General features: G+C 55.0%; 1 protein-coding gene across 1 annotated transcript in view; it reads left to right on the top strand.

The window, feature by feature from the left end:
• The window catches only part of MYO5B (myosin VB), a 202,941-nt gene that overhangs the window by 107,215 nt on the left and 71,852 nt on the right, over positions 1–23,874 (top strand). Inside the window, exons 5-12 of the mRNA XM_059707260.1 lie at positions 1,354–1,510; positions 4,194–4,337; positions 5,849–5,930; positions 7,824–7,931; positions 9,033–9,142; positions 13,632–13,897; positions 21,441–21,522; positions 21,989–22,129. Of these exons, the coding sequence (XP_059563243.1) occupies positions 1,354–1,510; positions 4,194–4,337; positions 5,849–5,930; positions 7,824–7,931; positions 9,033–9,142; positions 13,632–13,897; positions 21,441–21,522; positions 21,989–22,129 (1,090 nt within the window). The remainder of the gene's footprint in view (positions 1–1,353; positions 1,511–4,193; positions 4,338–5,848; positions 5,931–7,823; positions 7,932–9,032; positions 9,143–13,631; positions 13,898–21,440; positions 21,523–21,988; positions 22,130–23,874) is intronic.

The raw sequence follows: 23,874 nt of genomic DNA, 5'->3' as shown, positions 1-23,874 counted from the left end.
TGTGCAAGATCCACTTTTTTTTTTTTCCATTTTCATCTGTTCAACAGAGTCTATCATTCACCTGTATTCACTCAGGCCCCTCCCCATTGATGATGGTTTGTATGAGCACGGACCACACAGCTCTTTGCTGACCTTGGAGTGTGGCTGAAGGTTAAGGCTTCCTCAGCCCAGTTAGCTCACCTGCATCTCCCCGGTGCTCCCAGCTCCTTTCTGTCTTTCTCATCCATCTCCAGTTAACATCAACCCCAGGGCACCACTTTCCCAGCTTCTTGGCCATTGGCCCAGCCCCTCTGTGCGGATAAACTGCAGCCTACCTGTGTGGGTTATTAGCCAGGTGAGGTGGTGGCTGCTCTGCTCATTCTCCTATAACCCGCTCTGCCCAGGAAGCCACGGGCTGGTGTGAAGAGTTTTTGGCTGGTGCCAGGAGCCCTGAGTTCTAAACCTACCTTCCCACGTCTCAGTTTCTCCATCTGGAAAAGAGGGGCTGGTTGATCCCTAAGAAGCTGCTAGTCCAACTGTATAGATTGAGGATCTATTTTGTGCCAAGCACTGGAGATGGAAAGTGAAGTGCTTGCCTCCTGGCAGTGCGCGTGTGAACCGGAGGCAGATGGCTGAGTGTAGCCCTTACGAGCAACTCACCTCCCAACCCGTGGGCCAAACATTTGTTCTCGACTCTCTGCTTGACCATCCATGTTCCTTGAACCTCATCGCCTGCTCTTTCCATTACTCATCTGTCTTCCTGCTGTTTTAAAGGGATAAATATAGATGCATTTCTATCTGACATAGAGTATCTTCTTTCTACCTTCCATTTAGTCCGACTGAAATCCCTCTTATTGCAATCGATAGCTGTTTATCTCGTTTCTGGGAAACTTGAAGCGAGACCTGCCCGGTGGCGACTGGCTGCCCTTTGTGATACATACATATGGACAGAAGTGTTCAAAACTGTCCGCCGGCACGCTAGGCTCAGCTACCAGGGGAGAAGAAAGGATCCTTGTTCTTGAAAAGATGATAACTTACCCAGCAGCACAAGGTGGGCCTATTGCAGAAACAAGGGTGAGACCATGCATCTGTACGTTCTCAGGGGAGATTTATCTGTTCATGGCGGCGACCTAAGGGGCGTTGCATCCAGAGAGAGCCTGGCCGAGTGACCGGCGGGCTGCGCCCCTTCCTGTGGGTCATAAAGAAGGGCGTGTGCCATTCGCAAGCCCTTTCAGAACTCCTTTCCTGCTCCCACTTTGCCGATCCTGCCCCTTACCTTCGTCCCTAAGAGGCAGAGACGCTCCCGGTCGGGCTCAGGCCGCAGGCAGCAGCGCCTTCCCGCGGCCAGCGCCTGACCAGTGCCTTCCCTTCCAGAGACGAGAAGAACCAATCCATCATCGTCAGCGGGGAGTCCGGAGCCGGCAAGACGGTATCCGCCAAGTACGCCATGCGCTATTTCGCCACGGTGGGCGGCTCGGCCAGTGACACCAACATCGAAGAGAAGGTCCTGGCGTCCAGTCCCATCATGGAGGTAAAGCTCCCAGCGCCCGCGGCCTTCCTGGTTGGCGTCCCTTCCGCCGGCAGCGGGACTGCTGGGTGCCCACCTTGGGCGGCTGCTCACAAGAACCCTTGGGAGCACCCCAGGCGGCCAGCATTCACGTCTCTCACCGAGAGCCTGCTGCCCACTGCCGAGGGAGAAATCGCTTCCATTACTTTGGCTGCTGTGACTAATGCTCCTGTGACCGTGGGCACGCGAGCATCTACCTGAGTTCCTGCTCTGGGAATGATTTTTAAATGGCAGTGATCTAAAATATGTCTTCAGTATCCATTATGGCCTGGGTAGGCGGGTGGACGGCTGGGCAGGCAGGGTGCTGTGGCATGGGAGACATGTGAGGGCAGTATGCTCCCCAAATACACAGATGGGGTTCAGTTGCTAAGGTCTAAAGGAGGAAGGAGTGTGTACATGAACCAGCCTAATCTCGCATGATGTCGTGCAAATAAATGCTACAATCGTTTGGGCTCAAAACATTAAATTTCTGCCTTGTAGAGTTGGGACTTGGGAAATTGTGTAAGTCCCGAAGGCTCATTCTGTCAGATGTAGAATTTTACCATCCTTGAGCTGTTATTGAGTGTTAGACTAACACGAGATCCTGGATATGAACTTGGGCAGGAAGAACTCTGGGTGGGGTCAGAGTGTCGCCAACTTGTCATAAGTCTAGAGTCTAGCCGGGTCCTTGTGTCCAGGGAGCCCAGTGGCTCCTCAGAGGGTCATGGCCAAGCCAGGCCCGTCTTAATCAGGGGACAGCCGACTGCTGATGGCTCTGCCCCTCCCGGGGAAGGAGTGCTCCTCCCCACGAGGCAGCGGGCTATGGTTCTGTCTTCATCTCATGATGTCTACAGCCCAGCGATGGCAGCGCCTCCCGGGGAGACCGGGAGAGAGCGGGTGTGAGGAGGCCGAGTTCCCCTGGGGCTGCGCCAAGTGGCAGTTGTTCGAATTAAAAGTGATTTGAGGACGGATTGGCCTGATTCGGTGTCAGCGCAGAGCTCTTTGACCCCGTTCTGTGTAAGAGCTTATCAGCAGCCCGGCAGCGACTTGCTCACAGTCAGCACTGATTAAAGGGCCATTGGTAATCAGGAGACAGCTAGAGTCGGGGCAGAACCCCAGCTCAGGCCGACGGGGTCCCGTGGCTTGTTGGGGTGACGAGTCTGCTGGCATACAACTGTGGGAGCCACAGCGGGTACCTGCCCCCCCCCCCAAAAAAAAAAATCCTGGGAGAAAGAGAGGAGGCCAGGGTTTCAGTTAGGGAAATGGATAGAAACTAAGACCAGTTACTATGCACATTCTCAGGGCTTGAATTTTTTTTTTTCAAAGACAAAGAAACAAGAAAACCTATAACTATTCACCTGTATAAGAATCTGCCTCAACATCCCTTGCTGATCCCGTCTCCTCTTGGCTTCTCTCATGTGTCCACATACTCGAGTCACTTCACACGTGTCCATGCTCTCACATGCCCCTGCCCCTTTGCCCACGCTGTATTTATAGTCAGAACCCCGTCCTCCCCTGGGAGTAAAAGTCTGTCGCCCTCTAACATCCACTTCATTCGACACGTGAAGCTGCTTTCAGTCTGCAGGGCCCGGCTAATGGCTCCCTTCCTTCTGCTCCCACTCTGCACAGGAGGTACCTGGTTATTGAATAATCTCAGTTACATTGAAATGACACGTTCCAGTCCACTTCTATTTTACTCCATATGTGTGCATGCAAATAAGAAGCCTGTTCCGTGAAGTTCCCCATGCGTGGAGCCACATGCTATCCACCATCTCGTGAATGCTTGTCACTCAACGTCTTTTTATTTATCCATGAATCATGCTCCAATGTACTTCGTTGAACAGCTTTATGGTATCCATTGTATGACTGTTCCACATTTTATGTGTCTCTTCCCCCTATTGGTAGGCATTTAGGTTATATATTTTTATTGCCACATGCAGCCTCTAGGCAATGTCTAGAAGTAGCGGTGATGAGTTGTTAGGGGCATGGGTGTTCAGTTTTATTGATGTGCCCAGATGGTGGTCCCCATTTACATTGAACCAGCCGTGTGCGAGTCTCCTTTTCCGTACAGCCTCATCCTCATTTCATAGTCTCAAAGCCCTTGGTTACTGCCACTCTGGTCTGTCCGTTTAGCCTGCCGCTCTCTGATTACTGCTGAGGCCATGTGCCTTTTTCTGATGTTCATCAGTCATGTGAGTTTCTTCTGTAATTTCCTGCTTCTATCATTTGCTCCTTTTCCAAGTTTTAACTACTTGCATCGTATCCGTCTCTTTTGTTGGACTCTGGACTCAGTGATGGTCGAAGCTTGGATTTGTATCATTCATAGCAATTGGACTGGCTTCCCTCCTGCATCAACATGTTTCCTAGGTCAGTCACCAGAAAAACCCAGCCTGGGTTTAAAAGCCAGAGAATGACATGCAAGTTCTTCACACACACAGACATTGGGAGTTCTTCATTCCCACAGTAGGGATTATGGGTTTGGTAGTAATAATACGACCTCTTCCCTGTGTGGGTACCATTTTATACTTTAAAAGTACGTGTAGATCCATCCTGTCACTCCCTGACGCAGCCTGGTGAGGTAAAGCGGGCGTGTCCCTCAGCAGCGATCCCCAGACGTCGGGCAAGCCCTCCTCGTCGTGCACATCTTTCGTTTGTTTGTTCTGAACAGGCCATCGGAAATGCCAAAACCACCCGCAACGACAACAGCAGCCGCTTTGGGAAGTATATTCAGATTGGCTTTGACAAGAGGTACCACATCATCGGGGCCAACATGAGGACCTACCTGCTGGAGAAGTCCAGGGTGGTCTTCCAGGTGAGGGGGCGACGGGGCGTTCTGTATGTTTCCCCCCATGGACGCTGAGACTTGCTCCCCGGCCCCACACCCTGCATCCAAAGAGCAACTCACCCTCTGAGCCTGGAATGGGAGACGCTGGTTCTTTTGGTTTTATTTCTCTCCTTCCATCACTAAGTATGCATTCAAGTGCTGTAGGCATCATGCCTGGAAAACATGGTACCCGTTATTTCTCAGTGAGTATTGTTTTCAGATTCAGTCAACACACACGTACTGAGTGCCCGTTAGGTGCGAGCCGGTGCTCGACCCCGAAGGGGCCGCGAGGAAGGAGTCCTCCGTGGGTTTCAGCGGCATGGCCAGGGGATGCCACGCGGCGTCTATGGGGCTGAGCTCTCCCGGGAACCTTCCTACTTGGCAGGTTATAAAAGAGGCAAAAACCAACCCAGTTTTCTTTTCAAATTAATGGGGTTCCCGCTTCTCCCCAGACTCGGTTCCTCATTTCTGTGCTCGCCTTCTGTTCCCTTCTTCCCACTGCTCTTCGGCCTCTGGGTGGCCCCCTCCGCCTCCCCCCGGCCTCTGGTGGAGGTCAGTCGGCTCCCAGCAGGAGAACGGGCCTCCTCCAGCTCCTTTCGATGTCCCATCCTGGGACCGAGACGCTGGTCTGTGCCCGGGTGTGAGCCGGCCGCACACTCTCCCCGGGCGAATGGCTTCCTGGCCCTGGCATTTCAGCCGCCTCCAGAGGGGACATCAAAAGAGGCCTCAGGTGTTCGTGTCTCGTGGCACCCGTCTCCATGCTGACTCTTGGCAATGGCTTCACGATCTCCTTGGCCAGCTTGGTCGTTTGTCTTTCCCTGTGTTGCCGAGGCTGCTTCTCCGCCTCCCAGGTTTGACTGGACAGCCCCACGGTCTTCGTTTCCCTGCAGCCAAGCACACAGCCCGCTGCACGAGGGGCGGGTGAGGTGCTGCCCAGGCTCTGCCAGACTCCCCTCAGCACCTGGGAGCTTTCCTCCCCCCGGCTCCCTTCATTCGGGCCTCCCCCTTCCCCCTACCAACAACAACCCGATGCCAACACCAGTGCCAACTTAGGGCAGGTCTGGCCCGAATGTGCCCTCAGCCCTGCCTCACTCGGGGACCTTTCCTGCTGCCCAGCCTGGCGGTGGGCCAGAGCGGGCTCTTCCTCAGCCCCAGGCCTCCCGAGGAGACAGGAGCCCACAGCGGGAGGTGTGTCTATGCAGCCGGAGCCGGCAGCACGGCTGGCTGAGTGGGTGCTGATGGCGGACGCGCCGTGTGCGGAATAGCAATGATGTTCATAGCAGGGAAAAGGAAATAACGTTTTCATTTCAGAGGGGAAACCCCCCCCCCGGGTTGGAAGAAGGCCCCACTTGAGTGGCTGGGAGATCGGAGGTGGGGTTGAGGGGCAGGTGTGGAGGAGAAGTCTTGACCTCTGACACCGGAGCACCCTGGGGTTAGGATGGGGAAGGGGCGCTCCTGGGGGTGACCAGCCTAAACTGCTGACCTTTGTCCTCCTCCAGGCAGACGACGAGAGGAACTACCACATCTTCTACCAGCTCTGCGCGGCGGCCAGCCTCCCGGAACTGAAGGAGCTCGCCCTGAGTGAGTGCACCACGTCGCCGCCCTGGTGGTGGTGGTGGGGGCTGCGCTGCAGGTGCATGCACCTTCAGTTGCCTCCACGTAGGCCTCACAGGAGGTGCTCTGAAAGGCGAGCCTACAGGGAAATGAGACCTGGTGCTTTCACCAAGCCTTTGGCACCCTCGCTCTGTGCCAGAGCCCTCAGCGCGGTGAGATGTGAGGGGGCTGAGCATGTCCCTGCACAAAGGCCTGAAGTGACTTCCTCCATAGGCTCTCCCTTTGCTGAGCCTGTGGTGAGTTCAGGGTCCACGTTTTGCTCTCCCGTTGGAGCGCCTCCAGGCACCAGCGTGTGAGCGGCTCCTCCAGGGAGCCCTCCTTCCTATCCTACGCCTGGCTGAGGCACTCGTTCCTGGGCAGAGGTGTGGCCTGATGCTTCCGGCTCAGGCTGTGTGAGGCGGGGGCTGGGGACTGAGCTGTTTGCTTCCTAGCTGGGCCAGCACTGTGGGCTTGACCGGCGGAGGCACGGGCAAAGCTCAGTGGCGTGGAGCACGGGGTGCAAGGTGGGAAATGGGGAGCGACCAGGAGGGAGAGGTGAGCAGGGCCCTTTAAGGGGCAGACGGGTGAGCTGAGGAATGACAGCAGGAAGCTGGGACGGAGAGGTGGGGAAGGACAGGCCTGAGTGTGGGACGGGGGAGGCCACTTCATGAAGAAAGGCCCAGCAGGCTCTTCGAGGGCCTTCGACCTCTGCCTTGAGGGCAGCGGGGCAGGAGGGGTCTCTACGCGCTTTAACAGAGAGCGCGTTGCTGGCTGTTCCAGGGACGGGGCAGAAGCAGGAGACTGGCTAAGCTTTTGCAACAGACCTCAGCCAGCAGCGCTGAAGGTTAGACCCAGTCAGAGTGGAGGAAGGAGGGAGACGCAGAAGTGGCTAGGAGGTCAAACTGGAAAATCAGGTGTTGAGGAAGGACTGGGGCGTCTAGGCATGTTCCACTGATGCGTGCTCCACGGCACGTGCTCAGAGGAGGAGGAAAACCAGCCAATGTCGACATCTTGTCGACATCAGACATTATACACGTGGAGATACTAAGTCCCGGGCAGGGTTGTACCACCCGAAGGTGCTACATAGAGTGTGGGAAACGTGAGTGCTTTTCGGGTGGTTTTGATCATGTGTGTTTGTGGCCTTAAATGCTAGCTTCCCGGCCCCACAGTGCAAATGCTCCCGGGCGGTGGCCGTTTCTCCCTCTGCCAAGGCAGGCTCTGAACTCTAGTACCGAGCCTGGCCCTCACCTGCTGCCCCCGGCTGCCCCCAAGGCCGGACTGAAGAGGAATGAAGTGGGGGGATGAGAGCAAACAGCGAGGGTCCCAGCCTTGTCCATGTGCCCAGTGGTTCAGGGGTGCTCCAACTTAGTAAAACAAATGAACCAAAGATGCATGTCCCCTTGGGCACATCGCTGCCCCTCCTTTATCAGACGAGATGCTCAGGCGAAGGTCGTTGAAGGTCATGGGAGCCTGGGATTCCAGGTGTGCGCACATCTTACCTGCCTGTGTGGATTAGGCCCCTTTTAGAAACAAGTCTTGGGCAAATTCTACTCCGCGGTGAATGGCCCTGCCTCGCTCATCTTGTCCGTTCCCCTGATCGCCACAGAACCGTTTTACACAAACATGACACCTCATCCTGGCTGTGGGTGTCATTGTCTGTCTTTCCTTATTTAAGTTTTCTCTCCACTTGCCATTGTCAGGTCAGGTAATGTGGGAGAGGGTTCCACGTGGACTGGGGATGTCACCGGGTCTGGGGTGGCTTACTAAGGGAGCAGGACTCCCCACGCGTCACTGTCTGCGGGTAAGCTGGGGGTGAAGCTCTCCTCCCTCAGCGCTCCCCCCCCTCCCCCGTGTCTGATGCCTCGCTCCTTCCTTCCACAGCCTGTGCCGAGGACTTTTTCTACACGTCCCAGGGAGGAGACACGTCCATCGAGGGCGTGGACGACGCGGAGGACTTTGAGAAGACTCGACAGGCCTTCACGCTCCTTGGTAAGGAGCTTGGGGAGCGGGGGAAAGGCCGGCAGGGTTCCTTTCATGGGGAGGAGAAAGGCATGGCCACGTCCGCTTGGCTTGTCCACCCTCGTCAGCGGACGGGGAGGCCTCTTGTCCTCAGCGAGTCTCTCCTCGCTCTTCTCCCGCCCCAGCTTTCAGGTGTCCACGCTTCTTGTTGACCTGTCCTCAAAGTGGGAACTTGAGGGTGCACCGCGCTCTGGGCTAAATGAGCAAAGGTTTCCATCCTGGCAGGACACGTTTTTACTCCCACGAACATAGGTGTCACTGACTTATTTTTAGTCTGATAAATGATTGCCTTAAAATTAACTGCAGCTGGGGAGGAATATGTGGGAACAACTGTATTATTTCCTCAACGGCGTGGTAGGCTGACTGGTGTTCATTGCATTATTCCGTAACTTTTATTTTGCTTCTGAAATATTTTGCAATTTAAGGAGACGGGATAATGCCTGACAGCGAAGTGAACATTATAAGAGATTATCCATGTCTTTGGCAACTTAGTCACGTACACAAATGTGACACGGCGTTTGCTGCCACAGTGGCTCGGGGAAGGCGTGCGTGCCTGTCCCTGCGAGGGAGCATATGGCGTGGGGAGGAGCAGCGGCTCCCTGGCTCTCCCGGGCGTTTCTCCTCCCCCTCCCCCGTTGGCACTTTGGATGGGTGCCACAGATGTTCGCAGGAGATTGTGTTGGGAGGAAAATGGCGGCAGATAAACGACCATTCTTATTAAACTCATCACGACACCCATGAAGCGTGTGGTGGAAATCTAAGTCCAAAATGAGCCTGCAGATTGCTGCCCCTCCTTTGCTCCTGGAGACGGGAAGACGGTGCCGTGACCCCTCTGGTCTGATCACAACGGTCAGAGCGGAGGCACGCCTGTTCAGTCGGGGAGCCCGGTGCCCTCGGAGCTGTGCTGTGAGTGGCAATTACTTGGTGAGGAGCTGGAATCGTTTTAGGAGTCACTGGCCCAGGAAGGCAAATCAAACCTTTAAAAACACACACGAAAAGGCCCTTAAAAGGTGAGATGCCCTTTCTGTCCTGCTGTGGAGACTGAGTGTCATTTGTTCCTTTTTCCCCCAGGAGTGAGAGAGTCCCACCAGATAAGCATTTTTAAGATAATCGCTTCCATCCTGCACCTGGGAAACGTGGAGATTCAGGCCGAGCGCCAGGATGACTCCTGTAGCGTATCAGTAAGTCGCACGCCAGCGCGGAGGCAGATGTCCGCAGCTCACCCTGTTCTCGCAGTTCCACACGACCGAAACGCGTCTGTGCGTTTAGAGGGCACGCGTAGGTTACTTATTCTTCCCAGAAATGGTTTCTGGTCCCTTGCTGATAGTGTTTTGAAAGAACAAATCCTTTTCCAAATCAGCTGCCATCAAATGTCTATCACGGAGGGCAGGGAATGTAGTGGCTATTCAGTACATTTAATTGACTTTTGAGAGCGGGAGAGAGAGCTAGACAGACAGGCATTGGGTTGGTGCCTTCACTGGTTGATTCATATATGTGCCCTGACCGGGGAGTGTACCCACCGTCTTGGCGTATGGGGACAGCACTCTAACCGACCGAGCCCATGGGCCGGGCCTCAATATTTTTGATGGTTTAGTTTGCAAGTGCCCTGAGGTCCCTGGAATGCTACCCATGTGATCAGCCCACGAGTGCGAGGAGCTCCCGCCTGCGGACCATTCTGGAAGGCTGTGAAGGCGTGTTAGGCTCCACGCTCGGTGACGGTCTGCAAGGAGCTTCACAAGCTGATTGGGGAGATAGGACAGCTGACCACACTTGCCGAGATCCTGAGAGCAGGGGCGGGATATTGAGACATCCGTGTGACGGCATTGCACACTGCAAGGCGCTTGATACACGCTCGCGATGACTGTTACTTTCCTGGTGCCCAGCGTGGTACCCGATGTGCGGCCATAACATCATGTCTACTTGGGCCGCTGGTGGAGCGGGTGCCGGAGCAGAACGGGCAGCCCCGGGCTGTGCTCACAGGTGTCTCGTTGGGCTGTGCTGACAAGACCGATGTCCTGCCGTGACTCAGGGATTCCGCGTGGGCCATCACAGGCCTCTTCTAGGCCCAAGTCCTGGGAGGTGCCAAGTGTGAGGAGGGGGCAGGACCCCTGACAGACAGAGGTCTGGGTACCACGTGGCACAGCAGGCCCTTGCCCTTGGAGGTACCTGCAAGTCGGAGGCTTCTGAGCGCAGGCCCATGATCTGGTGCATCTTGGATTATTCTCCAACTAGAGACCATGGAGAGAACTTACTGAGCTGAGACCTGGGAGTCAGGACCGCCAGGGTTCAAATCCTGGATCTGACTCTTACTGATCGTTCCTTAACCTTCCTGGTCTCTTCCTCGTCTGCAAAGGGGGTGATGCACCTGCCTTACCACAGGGCCCACGGTTCAGTTCTTAACGACCATCATCATGTGGTTAGAGCCAGAGTGGACCCCAGGGGCATCCTCCTCACTTCACAGGCCCAGAGGGAGGACACTCCTTTCTAAGGTCACAAAGCCAAGCCCAGGCCCAGCCAGTGAACTTCCCCTGCACACTGCCCGTCCCTGGGCCTGGGCCGCCCTCCCCTGGCCTCAGCCCCCGCTGGTGCCTGGCACAGTGCTGGGCACGCAGCGTGTGCCCGAGAAACGCCTCACCAAGAGGATGCAGGGAGGGTCCCCTCTCAGATGCGTTGTGGTCTATTCCGCGGGGTGGGGGGTGGGCCTCCCAGGGAAACGCTGCCATCCGTGCGCAGTGTGCCTTCTGCTCGCTGGCTTTCATCTTTAATTACAGCAGGAACCGTGGTCCTTGACCACCAGAGCTGCCTGGGAGATGCAGCCGCTTGCAGTGACTTGGACGCCAGAGGCGATTTGCTTTTTTGAATTTGGCCACACGGGCCCAAAAACCTAATCTGCGATCTGTGCTGCTGGCTCTGGTTAATGGATTTAGCATCATTTAATTAAGCCTAAATGTAATTGCATGATGTTACATCAGCTTCAGTTAGCACCTGTAATCAACAGTCAGTAGAGGGTCACGCAGGGGGAGCCACACCCCCCTGCGGTGGGTGGGAACCCGTCCATCCCAGGTGATGCTCTGCACTTTCTCCACTGCGTGCCCCTGGGAGCTGCCCGGGAGGGGAGGGACCTGAGGGCAGGCGTGGGCGGCGACCTGGCTGCAGCAGGCCGTCTGCACGTCGGGATCCAGCTGCCATGCTGTGCCTGGCAATGAAGAATTTCTTGGAAATAGGTCCGATGAGCACTTGCCCCCTTGGAACCTGTTGCCTGCCAGGCAGCCCCCAGGCACCTCCCTTTGCCAGGGATGGCTTTCTGTTTGGGGGAGGGAGTGAGCAGGTGGGGGGTCCATGCAGAGTGGCCATGGCAACCCCACTTGCCAAGTGAGTGAAAAGACGGGGCTCTCCACACCCACCAGCCCACGCCGATTCGCGAGGCTGGGTGAGGTGCTCCGGGCCACATCCGAGAAAGGAGGAGGATTGGGTTAGAATGACCATTCCCAAGGTGTTTTCCTGGGAACCTTAATCCTAGCCAGTGGTCGGCAAACTCATTAGTCAACAGAGCCAAATATCAACGGGACAACGATTGAAATTTCTTTTGAGAGCCAAATTTTTTAAACTTAAACTATATAGGTAGGTACATTGTTATTAACTTGATTAGGATACTTCTAAGGCTTAGGAAGAGCCACACTCAAGGGGCCAAAGAGCCGCATGTGGCTCACGACCACTGTGGTTGGCAAACTGCGGCTCGAGAGCCACATGCAGCTCTTTGTACCTACCTATATACCTATATACCTATATACAATGTAACTATCTATATACCTATATACCTATATGCAATGTACCTACCTATATAGTTTAAGTTTAAAAAAATTGGGTCTCAAAAGAAATTTCAATCGTTGTACTGTTGATATTTGGCTCTGTTGACTAATGAGTTTGCCGACCACTGGCTCTAGGCCAGTGATGGCGAACCTTTTGAGCTCAGCATGTCAGCATTTTGAAAAACCCTAACTTAACTCTGGTGCCGTGTCACATATAGAAATTTTTTATCTTTGCAACCATAGTAAAACAAAGACTTATGTTTTTGATATTTATTTTATATATTTAAATGCCATTTAACAAAGAAAAATCAACCAAAAAAATGAGTTCGCGTGTCATAGGTCCGCCATCACTGCTCTAGGTCATTTCGTGGGAAAGCGAGGGCTCTTTGGGTTCTAAGCGTCCAGGAAGTGCGTGGTGCAGGGTCTGCCTCTTGGTGCTTACAGGTTAACAAACCAGCACAGCTGTGTTTGACCTGATGTCACCCACCCTCCTCTTTTATTAAAAGCCAATTAACTATTGTAACTACTGCTCCATAGAACATGCTTTGGGCCTTAATGATTTGAGGAGGTTCTCTCCTCCTTTGGCATTCTGTTGCTTTGTAATTGTGTTTATTCCGCTTAGATTTTTTTTTTTTTCCGCTTAGATTTTAAATATCCCTAGGAGAAACAGCACAGCCTGGGGATGGAGTGTTGAGAGGGAAGTGGTAGCCCTCACGCAAAGCCTGCTAGGCAGCCTCGTCCGAAAAGGAGTCCCACCAGCAATGCAGGGCCATTAGGAGGCGGCCGGCATGTTCTCACGGCCGCCCTTTCATGGCTGGGCGGTCACTTCCCGTGTGGAGTGAGGTGGGGGATGAATAATGGAGCACCTCTGAGGAAAAGCGGGGTTTCCGGGGGTCCCCGAGTGCCCAAGAAACATGCACCTTGGGTGAAATGAGACAAGTCCCTGTGGGACATCTGGTTTCAGTGACTCAAGCCGGTGGTGTGGTTGGGCCTGGGGGAAGGGAGGGTCGGGATAAAGTGCAGCCAACGGAGCAGCTGGGTTCTCTGGGTCGCGGGGCCCTGGGCCCCTGGCTGAGACCTTGCACGGCTGCAGGGCTGGGCTTCTCGGGGTGGGGGGTGGGGGAGAAGGGACTTAGGCTGGAGGAAGTCCTGTTTTCCGAGCTCTCAGCTTGTGACGTAAGCAGGTCGTGTTCCGGGTGATTTTTCAGGTCAAAACCAGTCCCATACTTTAGCCACTTGTCCAGTTTCCCGCCTGGATTCACTTTCCCCCTGAGCTTTAAGACTGTAAAGTTCAGTGACATGTGATTTAGTGGCCCTGGCGCTACGATGAGAGAACATCTGCTTGGAAGACCGGACAGGTGCCGTCCGTGCAGGCTCGGCTCGGGGCTCGCTGCTGGCATGGGGCTGAGACCTGGTGCCGCTCAGAACCTCGCTGATCAGTGCAGATTCTTTATGGCTGAGGGCAGGCCCTGCGCATGGAGCTCTGCAGCTGGCACGGCCTCCACTGGGTCCTGCTGGCCCCCAGCTCCTCACTCCTAATGGTTTACCCGCTCGCTGCAGTCGGGGTGTCCTCTCAACCAGTCCCTCTGCAGCCAGCTGGCGGTGGAGGAGGGGACAGGAAAGGGGGGAGTTTTGTTGGCTAACGCCCTGATCATTTGGTCAGTGGCAGGGGTCATGATCAGCTTGAATGACACTCTTCGGGCCCTAGCTGTCCTCTCCACTTAGCGGAGTGTTGGTGAGACTGGAGCATTGGGGCCCATGCTCCCCTGGGCAGGGGGGAGAGGGCACGCAGGGGTGCTTGTCTGCCACGCCCCTCCGGAACCCCATCCCCGCACTGACCCCACCCCTGTGCATCTTCCAGCCGCAGGACGAGCACCTCAGCGCCTTCTGCCGCCTGCTGGGGGTGGAGCACAGCCAGATGGAGCATTGGCTGTGCCACCGCAAGCTGGTCACCACGGCGGAGACCTATGTGAAGACCATGTCCCTGCAGCAGGTGGTCAACGCCCGCAACGCACTGGCCAAGCACATCTACGCGCAGCTGTTCGGCTGGATCGTGGAGCAGGTCAACAAGGCGCTGCACACCGCCCTCAAGCAGCACTCCTTCATCGGCGTCCTAGACATCTACGGGTGGGTGCCGCCCGCGCCTGCCCTGGCCTCCCGGGGGCCGGGTGTCTTCCTGCTGGAGCTTTAGAGCCGCCCGGCCTGGAGACCCCCAGGCAGTTCTCAGTGGGGGTGTGTGAAGTGGGGGGTGGCGTTTCTGGTTGTCACGGTGACTGGGGTGGCCCGAGGCCAGGGTGCTAGGTGTCCCACAGTATGGAGGACAGTCCTGAGGGGGAGCAGATCCTGTCCTAACGCCAGTAGCTCCCCGACTGGGAACCCTGTAGATACGTTTCTACAACCAGGAAACAGCCAGAGGGGGAAGTGTCTCACCCAACTCAGCCTGGAAGTTACTGTGAACTTAAATCCAGGTTTCGTGTCTTTAGTTTATTTCATTTACATCTACCACCCGACTTCCTTCCCCAGGTCGCACGTTGATGCTGTGATGGTGCCCAGCGCCGGGCAGGTCTGGGCTGTGTGTTCATCCTGGGAGGTTTCTCTTCCCGTCAGAATTCTAACCCGGTGGGAAGGGCCGTTGTTGCTCACAGCAGCCTGTTCTGCAGGGAGAGGCACAGCAGACGTGGGGTGGCGCTCGCTGGGTGACTGCAGATCACGGCCCGTCTGCGCTGTAGTCCTCGTAGCGTGGCATGAAGTTTTGAGCCAGTCTGAGGTTCTTTCTGGTCCCCGTGGAATTGTGGGAAGGGAGATGTGCTGGGTCGCACCCCCCATTCACCCCGTGCACTTCTATGATCCGGGCCCTGCCCCCTCTGAGCTAATAATAGAGAAAGTCCTCAGGGGTCTTCATATCGTAGGAGCCACGGCTTCTGTCTTAACATAGAAACTCGGACCCACAGAGCGGAGCGGCGTGAGCACAGCGATGCTCTCGTGGAAATGGCTGCTCTGGGGGCTGATCGGCCAGACCCCCCTGAGGCTGAGGCCGTAGTTAAGGAGCGTCTCCTCTCAAAGTGGCCACTTCCCCGCCCGCCCGCCCGGCCCTCGTGGCACCTCCTCTGCTCTGTCCATCCTTGGGTTTCACATCCAGCCTCGCCGCGTGCAGTGGAGGTAACGGCAGAAGGACGCGGCTTCCTGGCGTCGCAGAGGCCTGTGCACAGGCCACGCCACACAGGCGGCCGCAGGAGAAGCTGTGCCGGGCCGGCCGAGGTTCAGACACTTAGCGCTGGACCAGCTGTGAGGCAGGAGAGAGCACGCTGGTGGGCACCGCCAGGAAAGCTTTGTGGGAAGGGAGGTTTGACCTGGATCTTGTGAAAGCACGGAGGGGACGGGGACATGCCTCTAGGAATAGGAGCACAGTCAGAGCAGCAGGAGAACGTGTGAGAGGAGACCTCCCCGGACGGAGAGTCGCCAGCGTGGGAAGCAGGAGGTGCGTCCTCCCGGGGGCTTCGGGCTCTCAGCTGCGCGACCCTGGGCAGGTCCCTGCTCCCGCTCAGCCGAGTGCCTGCCCTTGTGCGCAGCCCCCTGGTGGCTCCGGGACAGCACGGCACGGCCTGTGCCCCGGGGACACGCTGCCCGACTGGCAGTAATTACCTCTGCACCGTTCCCGCCGCCACGAGCATCTCCAGGTTAATTGGATTTCCCCAAACACTGACCTTTGGGGTTACCTTCTGCAGTAGGCCCCAGAGAAAGGGCTGCAGCAATCCCTTCATCTACCGGGCAGGTTCTCATTTTACTGAGCTTTCGATTGGGGAAGGTTATCAGGCAGACTCATTAGATGTAAAAATAGCTTTTTAAAAAATTTTTATTGATTCCAGAAAAGGCAGGAGAGGGAGAGAGAGATAGAAACATCAATGATGAGAGAGAATCACCAATTGGCCACCTCCTGCACACCCCCTACTTGGAATCGAGCACGCAACCCGGGCCTATGCCCTTGACCGGAATCGAACCCGGGACCCTTCAGTCCGCAGGCTGAGGCTCTATCCACTGAGCCAAACTGGCCAGGGTGAGATATCTTGACTTCAGTGCTCCCGATGTGTAAAGTCTGAAAGGCCAGTTCTGTTCTGGTCACACACGGCCCAGCGGGGCCTCGCGGCTGATGGACAGCGTCCCCTCTCCGGGACCCCCGGGAAGAGGCGTTGCTTGTGGTTGAGGGGCCTCTGGGAGTGGGGCTCATCCCATGCAGCTGGGTTTCATGCTTGCATCTGCCTGTTAATTTTTACAGCCGAGTTCCTTTTCTCTAAGGCTTGTGGCTGCCCGAAGGGGGGAAGCAGACGGCAGGGGGCTTGTCTGTGGTCTCACAGGTGGACTCGTCCTTGGGGAGGGTGGGGACCCTGAGGATGCCGCCTCCTGGTTCCAGTGCCGACCCCTGACCTGTGCATCTCGCTCGTCCGAGAGCGGCCTGGGTTCCTTTGGGGACACCTGACAGCTGTCCTGGGGGCCCAGCAGCATGGGGCCACCCGCCAGCCCTCTTGGGAATTCTCCTATCCTTCCGGCCTCCTTCCAGACGTGCCATGCTGTTTTCTTTTCTCCTTTTTACATCCCTGTTCCTTCTCAGAAGCTAATTGACGCTGTCAAACCATGTCATAAAGAAGTGGCATATTTGAAAAGGGATTGGCTCTCTCTCTCAGGCTAGAAATGAGCAAAGACAGAGTGGAGCTGCTGCCCTCGCCACAGGCAGGCACTGGCTGCGTCCACAGACCACGCCTGTCCCCGGGTGAACTGTAGCCCTGTCTGTGGCATTGTTGGCCCTGCAGTCAAGCCCGCTCTGCAGACAGCTGGAGAGAGCTTGGCCGGGTAGATGAGCCACTCCAGCTCTTTCTACAAATGCTTAACCTCCTACTATAGAAGCGGCAGCCAGAGTGAATAAACACTCCCGTCTATACACATGTAAGCAAACAGTGCACGGGCCAGCACCGTCACCCACACGCCTCCCGCCGTGCTGTTCTAGCCGGTGGTTAGGTCAGATGGTAGAAAAGGCTCTGAACGCTGAATACAGTGCATGGGCCACAGCTGCCCCCACCACCCTCTGAGGAGCCCCCGCGAGAGGCCCTTCCCCCAGGTGCTCCCCAGCATTTATTTCCAGACACCCAGTGCCCAATAGAAGGCGGCTTCCCTGCACCTCGCTCCCCTGCCCCGGCTCCAAAACAGTGCAGAGCAAGCGGCACCCTCAGCAATTTAGCCGACCCAGGCCGAGGCCCCTCCTTAGCGAAGGGTCCGTGACGCTGCTGCAGGGGACTCCTTACAGGCAGCTTGGCTGGGTCCCCTTTGCATGTCGCATTAGCCAGCGCTTGCCTCTACAGGCCTGATTAATTGCAGCCATAATCCTTCATTGCTCTCATTCCTCAAGGCAACAAGAAAGAAATGGCTTCAATTTGGGGGAAAAAATACACATTTATTTGTCTTTGACCTGAGCCTTCAACATGCCATGGTAGCGGGGGCTTTGGCTGTGCCCAGCCTGTTCTGGGCGAGGACTTGGCCGAGGAGACTTGGAGCAAGGCAGGGTACAGACTCGTGCCTGACGCTGAGGTGGGGGCAGGGGGCGGAGCGAGTGGGGAGAGGGATGCTTGGGCCCCAGGAAGCAGGAAGTGGGGCTGGCTGGGATTTCACAGTCCTCTCCGCCCTCCTGTGACTTTCTGTGCCTCTTGCAGTATTTCCTAACTTTAAAATTAGCATCTAGCTCTCTTCAGTGCTTTTGAATGATGTGTTTTTAATTTTTTTAATTGCGCTTAAAAAAAAAAACCTTCACAATAAAATTAACCATCTTCACCATGGTCCCGTGTACGGTTCAGGAGGGTTAGGCTCATGCACGCGGTTGTGCAGTGGGTCTCCAGAGCGGGGAGCCGCTCCCGTCCTCCCTCCTGCCGCCCCGGAACCCGCCCCTCTGCTTCTGTTTCTGAGTCCGCTACTTTAGATCCTCCATGTGAGTGGAATCGATACTTCACGGGTACGGACTCAGACAGTGTGTTCTCACAGTAGATGGTCGAGGGCGATCTTAGTAAGACAGAAAGACGAGGCTGAGCTAAGAGATGGCTGTTCCTTTGCCCCGGGCTCCATAGGAAGGACTGTTTCCCCGACTGCCCAGCACCTCCTTGCCTCTCCGCCCTGGGTGAGAGGTTCGTGGCAGTTAATAATGAACTCGGAGTGGCTGGTCTGCAGTTTTTTTGTTGTTGTTTTTTTTATTGCAGCTTCACTTTCCAGCAAACACTGCCTTCTTTCTAGAGGCATGTGTGACCCCTGCCACGCTCCGTAACTGGGGTGGAATGAGAAGGAAATTATTTTTCGCCTGCTTTCGGAAGAGAGGAAGAGACTGAAGTAGGGGTGAGACGCGGACCCCCACAAGGACAGATCTCGGGTCTCAGCCTCAGGTCTTAGTCCCTGTTCTGACCTTCCTCCCACCCGAGGCATCGGCCAAAATAGCGTCGACGTTGATTTTACCGGGGAAATCCAGTTCCCTCTGGTATAGAAATGTCTTTGTGACGTGTTAATGTTGTGAATTATAAATTGATTCATTGTGTTTATTTTAAGAAGTCATCTCTGTCGGTGGGAAGAGTTACTCCCCATAGAATTCCGCCGTCGAGGAGAAGGTGCCCTGTCCCCCTGGCTTCCTGAGATCAGTCATCTTAGACATTTTCGGGCTCCCCAGGCCCCTCGTTCATCTCTGGCCCTTCGGCATTGCAGTAATTATCCTGGATGGCAGAGGAATTGTTCCCAGATAATATCCTTAGAAATAGGGAAATTAGGAGCTAATTTCAGGCCATCGCAAATTAATGAGCATGTTCTTTGTGGAGTGCTATCGCTGTAAACCTTTAAAAAGTGATAAGTGGGAGATATTTAATTCCTTTATCTGTGGAGCTCGGTAGAAACCCTGCAAAGCACACGCAATTGCTGTTATCTGGCCAGTTGCTAGGGTGGCTCTTTTATCTTCCTTCTCGGCTTTATTAATTAAATTTCTGCCGGGGCTTGGTTGGCGTTGGCAGCCTCTCGTGGGGTGCGTGTGGGGGCGGGGAGGAAGTGAGGTTCTAAGTGACATGACCAGGTCTTAGGACCACCATCCGGGCTGCGAGGGCCGCAGACCAGGGCAACGCCTGCACACCCAGTGCCTCCCCCGCTTGCTCTGGAGGCGCGGACTGCAGCCCCTGCGTGCACTTTGCGTCTTCGATCTTGTCTCATTAACCCAGACCTGCGGTTGGCAAACTGCGGCTCGCGAGCCACATGCGGCTCTTTGGCCCCTGGAGTGTGGCTCTTCCTAAGCCTTAGGAGGACCCTCATTAAGTGAATAACAATGTACCTACCTATATAGTTTAAGTTTAAAAATTTGGCTCTCAGAAGACATTTCAGTCGTTGTCCTGTTGATATTTGGCTCTGTGGACTAACGAGTTTGCCGACCACTGGCCCAGACTGACGCCTCCTCCAGGCACAACCGGGGCTGTTCTTCAAGGCGGTTGCCGGCAAGCAGTCCACTCCTTTGACCCCCAAGTGACTTTCTGTGTCTCCAGGTCTTACTCTTTGGAGGGGGAGGTGGGCCCCGGGAGGAAGGGAAGCCGGAGGTGTTCTGGGCACTGGCCCGCCCGCTGGGTGTTAATGCATTTGTTTTGTTGGTCCCTCTGCGTGGGGCACTTCCCCTCCACCAGCACCGTCTCCAACCCCCGCCAGGGCTGCACCGACATTTATGTTTGGGGTGGTCCTTACAGAGCCCATTGGAAGGACTGGCACCCTTTTACGTAAGACTGAGGAAGTGCCGTGTCCACACTGAAGAATGAGCGTGGTGAGGATTTAAGGTCACGGAGAAGGCGGAAGCCTGTGCCCCAGCCCCGGGCCCTCGGTCATCACCACTCTCCATCTCAAGTACCTCCTCTTCTGGAAGCTCTTCCCGTTCACAGCCCCTCCGGGCCATTGCTTCCTTCTCTTCCCAGTGACCCGTTCACTCTTCTCTAAAGTAAGAATGTGGCCTCGGGAATCAGACTCTCTGGGTCCAAGTACTGGCTCTTCTGCCTCCTGCTGCTCCCAGGGATCCAGCTGTTTGCAAACATTTGAGCTGATCAGCAAACGACAGAGTTGATAAAGTATTAATAGTTCAAACACATCCATTTTTTAAAGTTAAAACCCAGCAGAGACGTCAGCGACGACACAAGACAGTTCACAGAGTGAGATGACTGGAACCCGCACACAGAAGAAGGTTGAGCTCCATTAGGGACCAGAGATTAAAATTCCAACAAAAACATTATTCATGTGCCAAGTCACCAGAGGCTTTTAGAAGTTGAAAGCCAGAGAGCTGTGATGCATGAACATTCCCAGTGAGGGAGGACCAGGGAACACAGGGGAACTTGTAAGATGTCCGATAGCTGAGTTGTGGTGGTCAGCACACTCTATACATTTGTCAAGAACCCATCCATGTAGCCCTGGCTGGTGTGCTCAGTGGTTCGAGGGCCGGCCCCCACACACTGAAGGGACTCCGGTTCAATTCCCAGTCAAGGGCACGTACCTGGGTTGCAGCCTTGATCCCCGGCTGCGTGCAGGAGGCAAACAGTGTCTCTCTCACATCGATGTTTCTCTCTCTCTCTCCTCTCTTTTTCCTTCTCCATCCTTCCCTTCCACTCTCTCTAAAAATCAGTGGAAAAAAATGTCCTCTGGGGAGGGTTAACAACAACAACAACAAAAACCTCATAGAAGTACACCCTTCAATTTGCTGCATCTTATTGTATGTAAACTCTAAGCCAGTGACCATGAACTTAAAAAGTAAAAATCGTCCTCCCCCAGGATTGAGAGAACAGGACACAGCTGTGCATTGGGAGGCTGGGCCGGGGGTGGGTGATAACATGAGCTGGTTCCTCCTTTCCGGAAGTTACTTTGCTTCTGCCTTTTAAGAAACGATGCTCCGAGGTGTGCTTCTCCATCTAGGATCACATCCTATGGAGAGAATCATGAAGTCAGAGATGTACCTGCAGTATTTGTCACAGCATTGCTAGCTGCTGAAAAATGGGAAAAGAATTAGAATGTTCCTCAACAGGAGATGGTTAAACTGTGATTCATCTGCGTGGGGGGCACGGCCAGCCCTTGACGAGCCTCTGTGTGACCTGGGGAAAGGCTCGCCTCTGGGTGGAACGACCTCTCCCAGCTCGTAGGGGGTCCACCAGCTACATTTCCATGCCTCCTGCCCCCTCACCGGGGCGCCCTGTGCACTCCTCGGGGCAATCCGTGCAGTGGTCGATGGGGCAGATGCTAAAACAGATGCCTCTGAGGAACATGCCGTGGAGAGTTAAGTGATAAAAATCGGTCTCATTTTACATGTAATCCCAATGTGCTGAAAAACATAAAATCGGTGAAAGGAAACCTACCGAAATGTAGCTGGTGGCCAGAGGGAGTGGTGGACTCCGGGTGATTTCTCTCCGTTACATCTGCCCTTCCTGAATTTTCTGCGTCCTTACTCTCCTGATGGAGCAGGACTCTGCCTTGCCGGTACCTGCACCTGCGGTCTCCAGGCTCAAGAGCAGGACCCGGGCCTTGGAGCCGGCACTCAGGGTGGAGCGGGTGGGAGGGGAGGGAGGGTGCAGCTTTGCCCAGGGATTCCTTCAGTCACAGGAAGCGGCTCTCACTGTGTCCTCTCCTCTTTCCCTTGCAGGTTCGAGACCTTCGAGGTGAACAGCTTTGAGCAGTTCTGCATCAACTACGCGAATGAGAAGCTGCAGCAGCAGTTCAACTCGGTGGGCTCGGTGTCTGGACCTGGGCTTTCGGGGTGGGGGCTCTGTCTTCCCGAGAGCGACGGCCTGGCCACTTCTCCAACAGGGCCAGGGGCTCTGGCTCTGGCTCTGCCCTGACCTTCCTAGGGTTCCTGATGGCGCCCCCGCTTTAGGAAGGTGCTCCCCGCTGCTCAAGAGGAGGTCTGGATGGGGCAGCGGGGTAATGGCTTCGACCCAGCCCTCCTGGGCCTGGGCGTCTGGGCCATTTGAGAATTACAAGCAGCATGAGGCTTCTTGTGGCTGGTTGGGGTGTGGCGTTGCAGGCGATGATTCGAGTGTCGTGGAGAGGGGATCACCTGGGAGGGCGGGCCACCGCTGAGCTTTCTTCCCTGCAGTCATGCTGACCGAGACCCCGTGGCTGCAGCTCAGGGCAGGCGGATGTGAAGGCCCGCATGCAGCTCCCTGACCCTGACCTTCGCTCCCACCCTAGCATGTCTTCAAACTGGAGCAAGAAGAGTACATGAAGGAGCAGATCCCTTGGACCTTGATTGACTTTTACGACAACCAGCCTTGTATCGACCTCATAGAAGCCAAGCTGGGCATCCTAGACCTGTTGGATGAGGAGTGTAAGGTAAAGCTGCTGGTGCTGTCCTTGCATTAGGTCAGCTCCAGGCTGGGGTGGGACAGGGCAGCTGCATGGTGCGGGGCAGTGTGGGGTCCCAGAGCTGGAGTTGGCCGAGAGAAGCACTGTCCGTTCTGCACACCGGAAGGTACCGGTAGGTCCCGTGACTGGCAAGTATACTGCCCCTTTTGGCAGATACTGGGTGGCATGATTGTCACGATATGACGGTGGCATGGATTCGATGCCCTAGTGTCCTAGGCTCAGAGAGAGGGTGGGTGGGGGTCTCCGTAGCTGTGCCAGGTGGCTTGTGAGGGGCAGAGAGGCTTGGCCTGGTGGCAGGTGAGACCCATGATTTCCCCGCTGAGCTTTTGTGGGCTCCTGTGGACTCCACCTGTTGGGGCGGAGGGACAGGTCCTGCCCAGATGAGGGCAGAGCTGGGACCCAGGCTCCCTCCTGACCAGGCCCTCTTCCCGGGACCTTGACAGGAGAGGGTAGGCATTTGTATGAAGCCACGTGTACATTTACCTCCCCCGCTAGGCTTTTAAAAAGTATTTTTCTTTAAAACGATTGCCAAGACTGGAATCAGAGATAAATAAAAGGCACGACAGTTTTGCTATTTGGATAGTGTGTGTGTGTGTGTGTGTGTATCTTACAAATACAAATTAATCATGAAAAAAACTCTACTTCAAAAAAACCCCTAACCATTCAAGAAGACCCATCTCACCATTCAGAAGTCAGTGGTAAAATATAGTTGGTTGTACCTTCTTTTTTAAAGGATTCGATTTGCTGCATATTCCAGAGTTGCTGATAGCCGCGGTCTAGATTTTATCAGAACACAAGTCTGGCTTTCTTTCTCCTGTGCCCATTTTAAATCTACTGCTATGGGCAGATTTTTGGAGATAAGTGCCTTCATTCCATCTAACCCTGCCTTCTGGGCTGCCTTCAAAACTCTGTTGTCAGACAGGAGAGCATAAGAGGGAAGAACACGGCTCCGGAGCCAGCCTGTCCTGGACTAAACCCAGCTCTGCCGCTTCCCAGCTGTGTGTCCCTGGGCAAGTTGCCTGCCCTCTCTGTCTCAGCTCCCTTGTCTATAGAATGTGTCTAAACATAGTGCCTAGCTCATAGGATTATGGTGAGGATTAAATGAGTTGCTATGTCCAAAAGCTATAGGAAAGTCGCCCGGCAAATAATAAGCATTGTGGGCATTCGCTGTTAGTATTCTCTGAGAATCTGCATCTGGAATTCTTGCTGCCCTGCATTTTTAGTTGAGGATGGGGCGTGAGCAGAGAGACTGACCCTCATCAGGAAATATGTGTGCGCATGACCTTGCTCATTGGTTCAAGCCCGTCTGAATTAGTGCATACGTAGGATTATGAAGTCCAGTTTCGTTGTCAAGACAAGGTGATTTTAATATGTTTTTATTGGCTTTTTAGAGAGAGAGGAAGGGAGGGGGATAGAGAGATAGAAACATCAATGAGAGAGGAACATCCTTGATTGGCTGCCTCCTGCATGCCCCCTACTGGGGATCAAGCATGCAACCTGGGTATGTGCCCTGACTGGGAATCAAGCCAGTGACCTCTTGGTTCATGGCTTGATGCTCAACCACTGAGCCACACTGGCCAGGCACCATGATTTTGATCCCACCAAATACAAGTGTTGACTTAGGTGGGGCTGCTCATCACAGTGCTGCCCTTCCTGTCGACCCCAGTCTACCAGCGCTCATCCCCTGGCCGCCCCCCTCCGCCCCCCATACC

The sequence above is a fragment of the Myotis daubentonii genome, chromosome 8 (assembly GCF_963259705.1).
Source record: "Myotis daubentonii chromosome 8, mMyoDau2.1, whole genome shotgun sequence".
Classification (NCBI taxonomy): domain Eukaryota; kingdom Metazoa; phylum Chordata; class Mammalia; order Chiroptera; family Vespertilionidae; genus Myotis; species Myotis daubentonii.
Note: the sequence above shows the minus strand (reverse complement) of the source record. Positions and strands in the feature narration are given on the sequence as shown.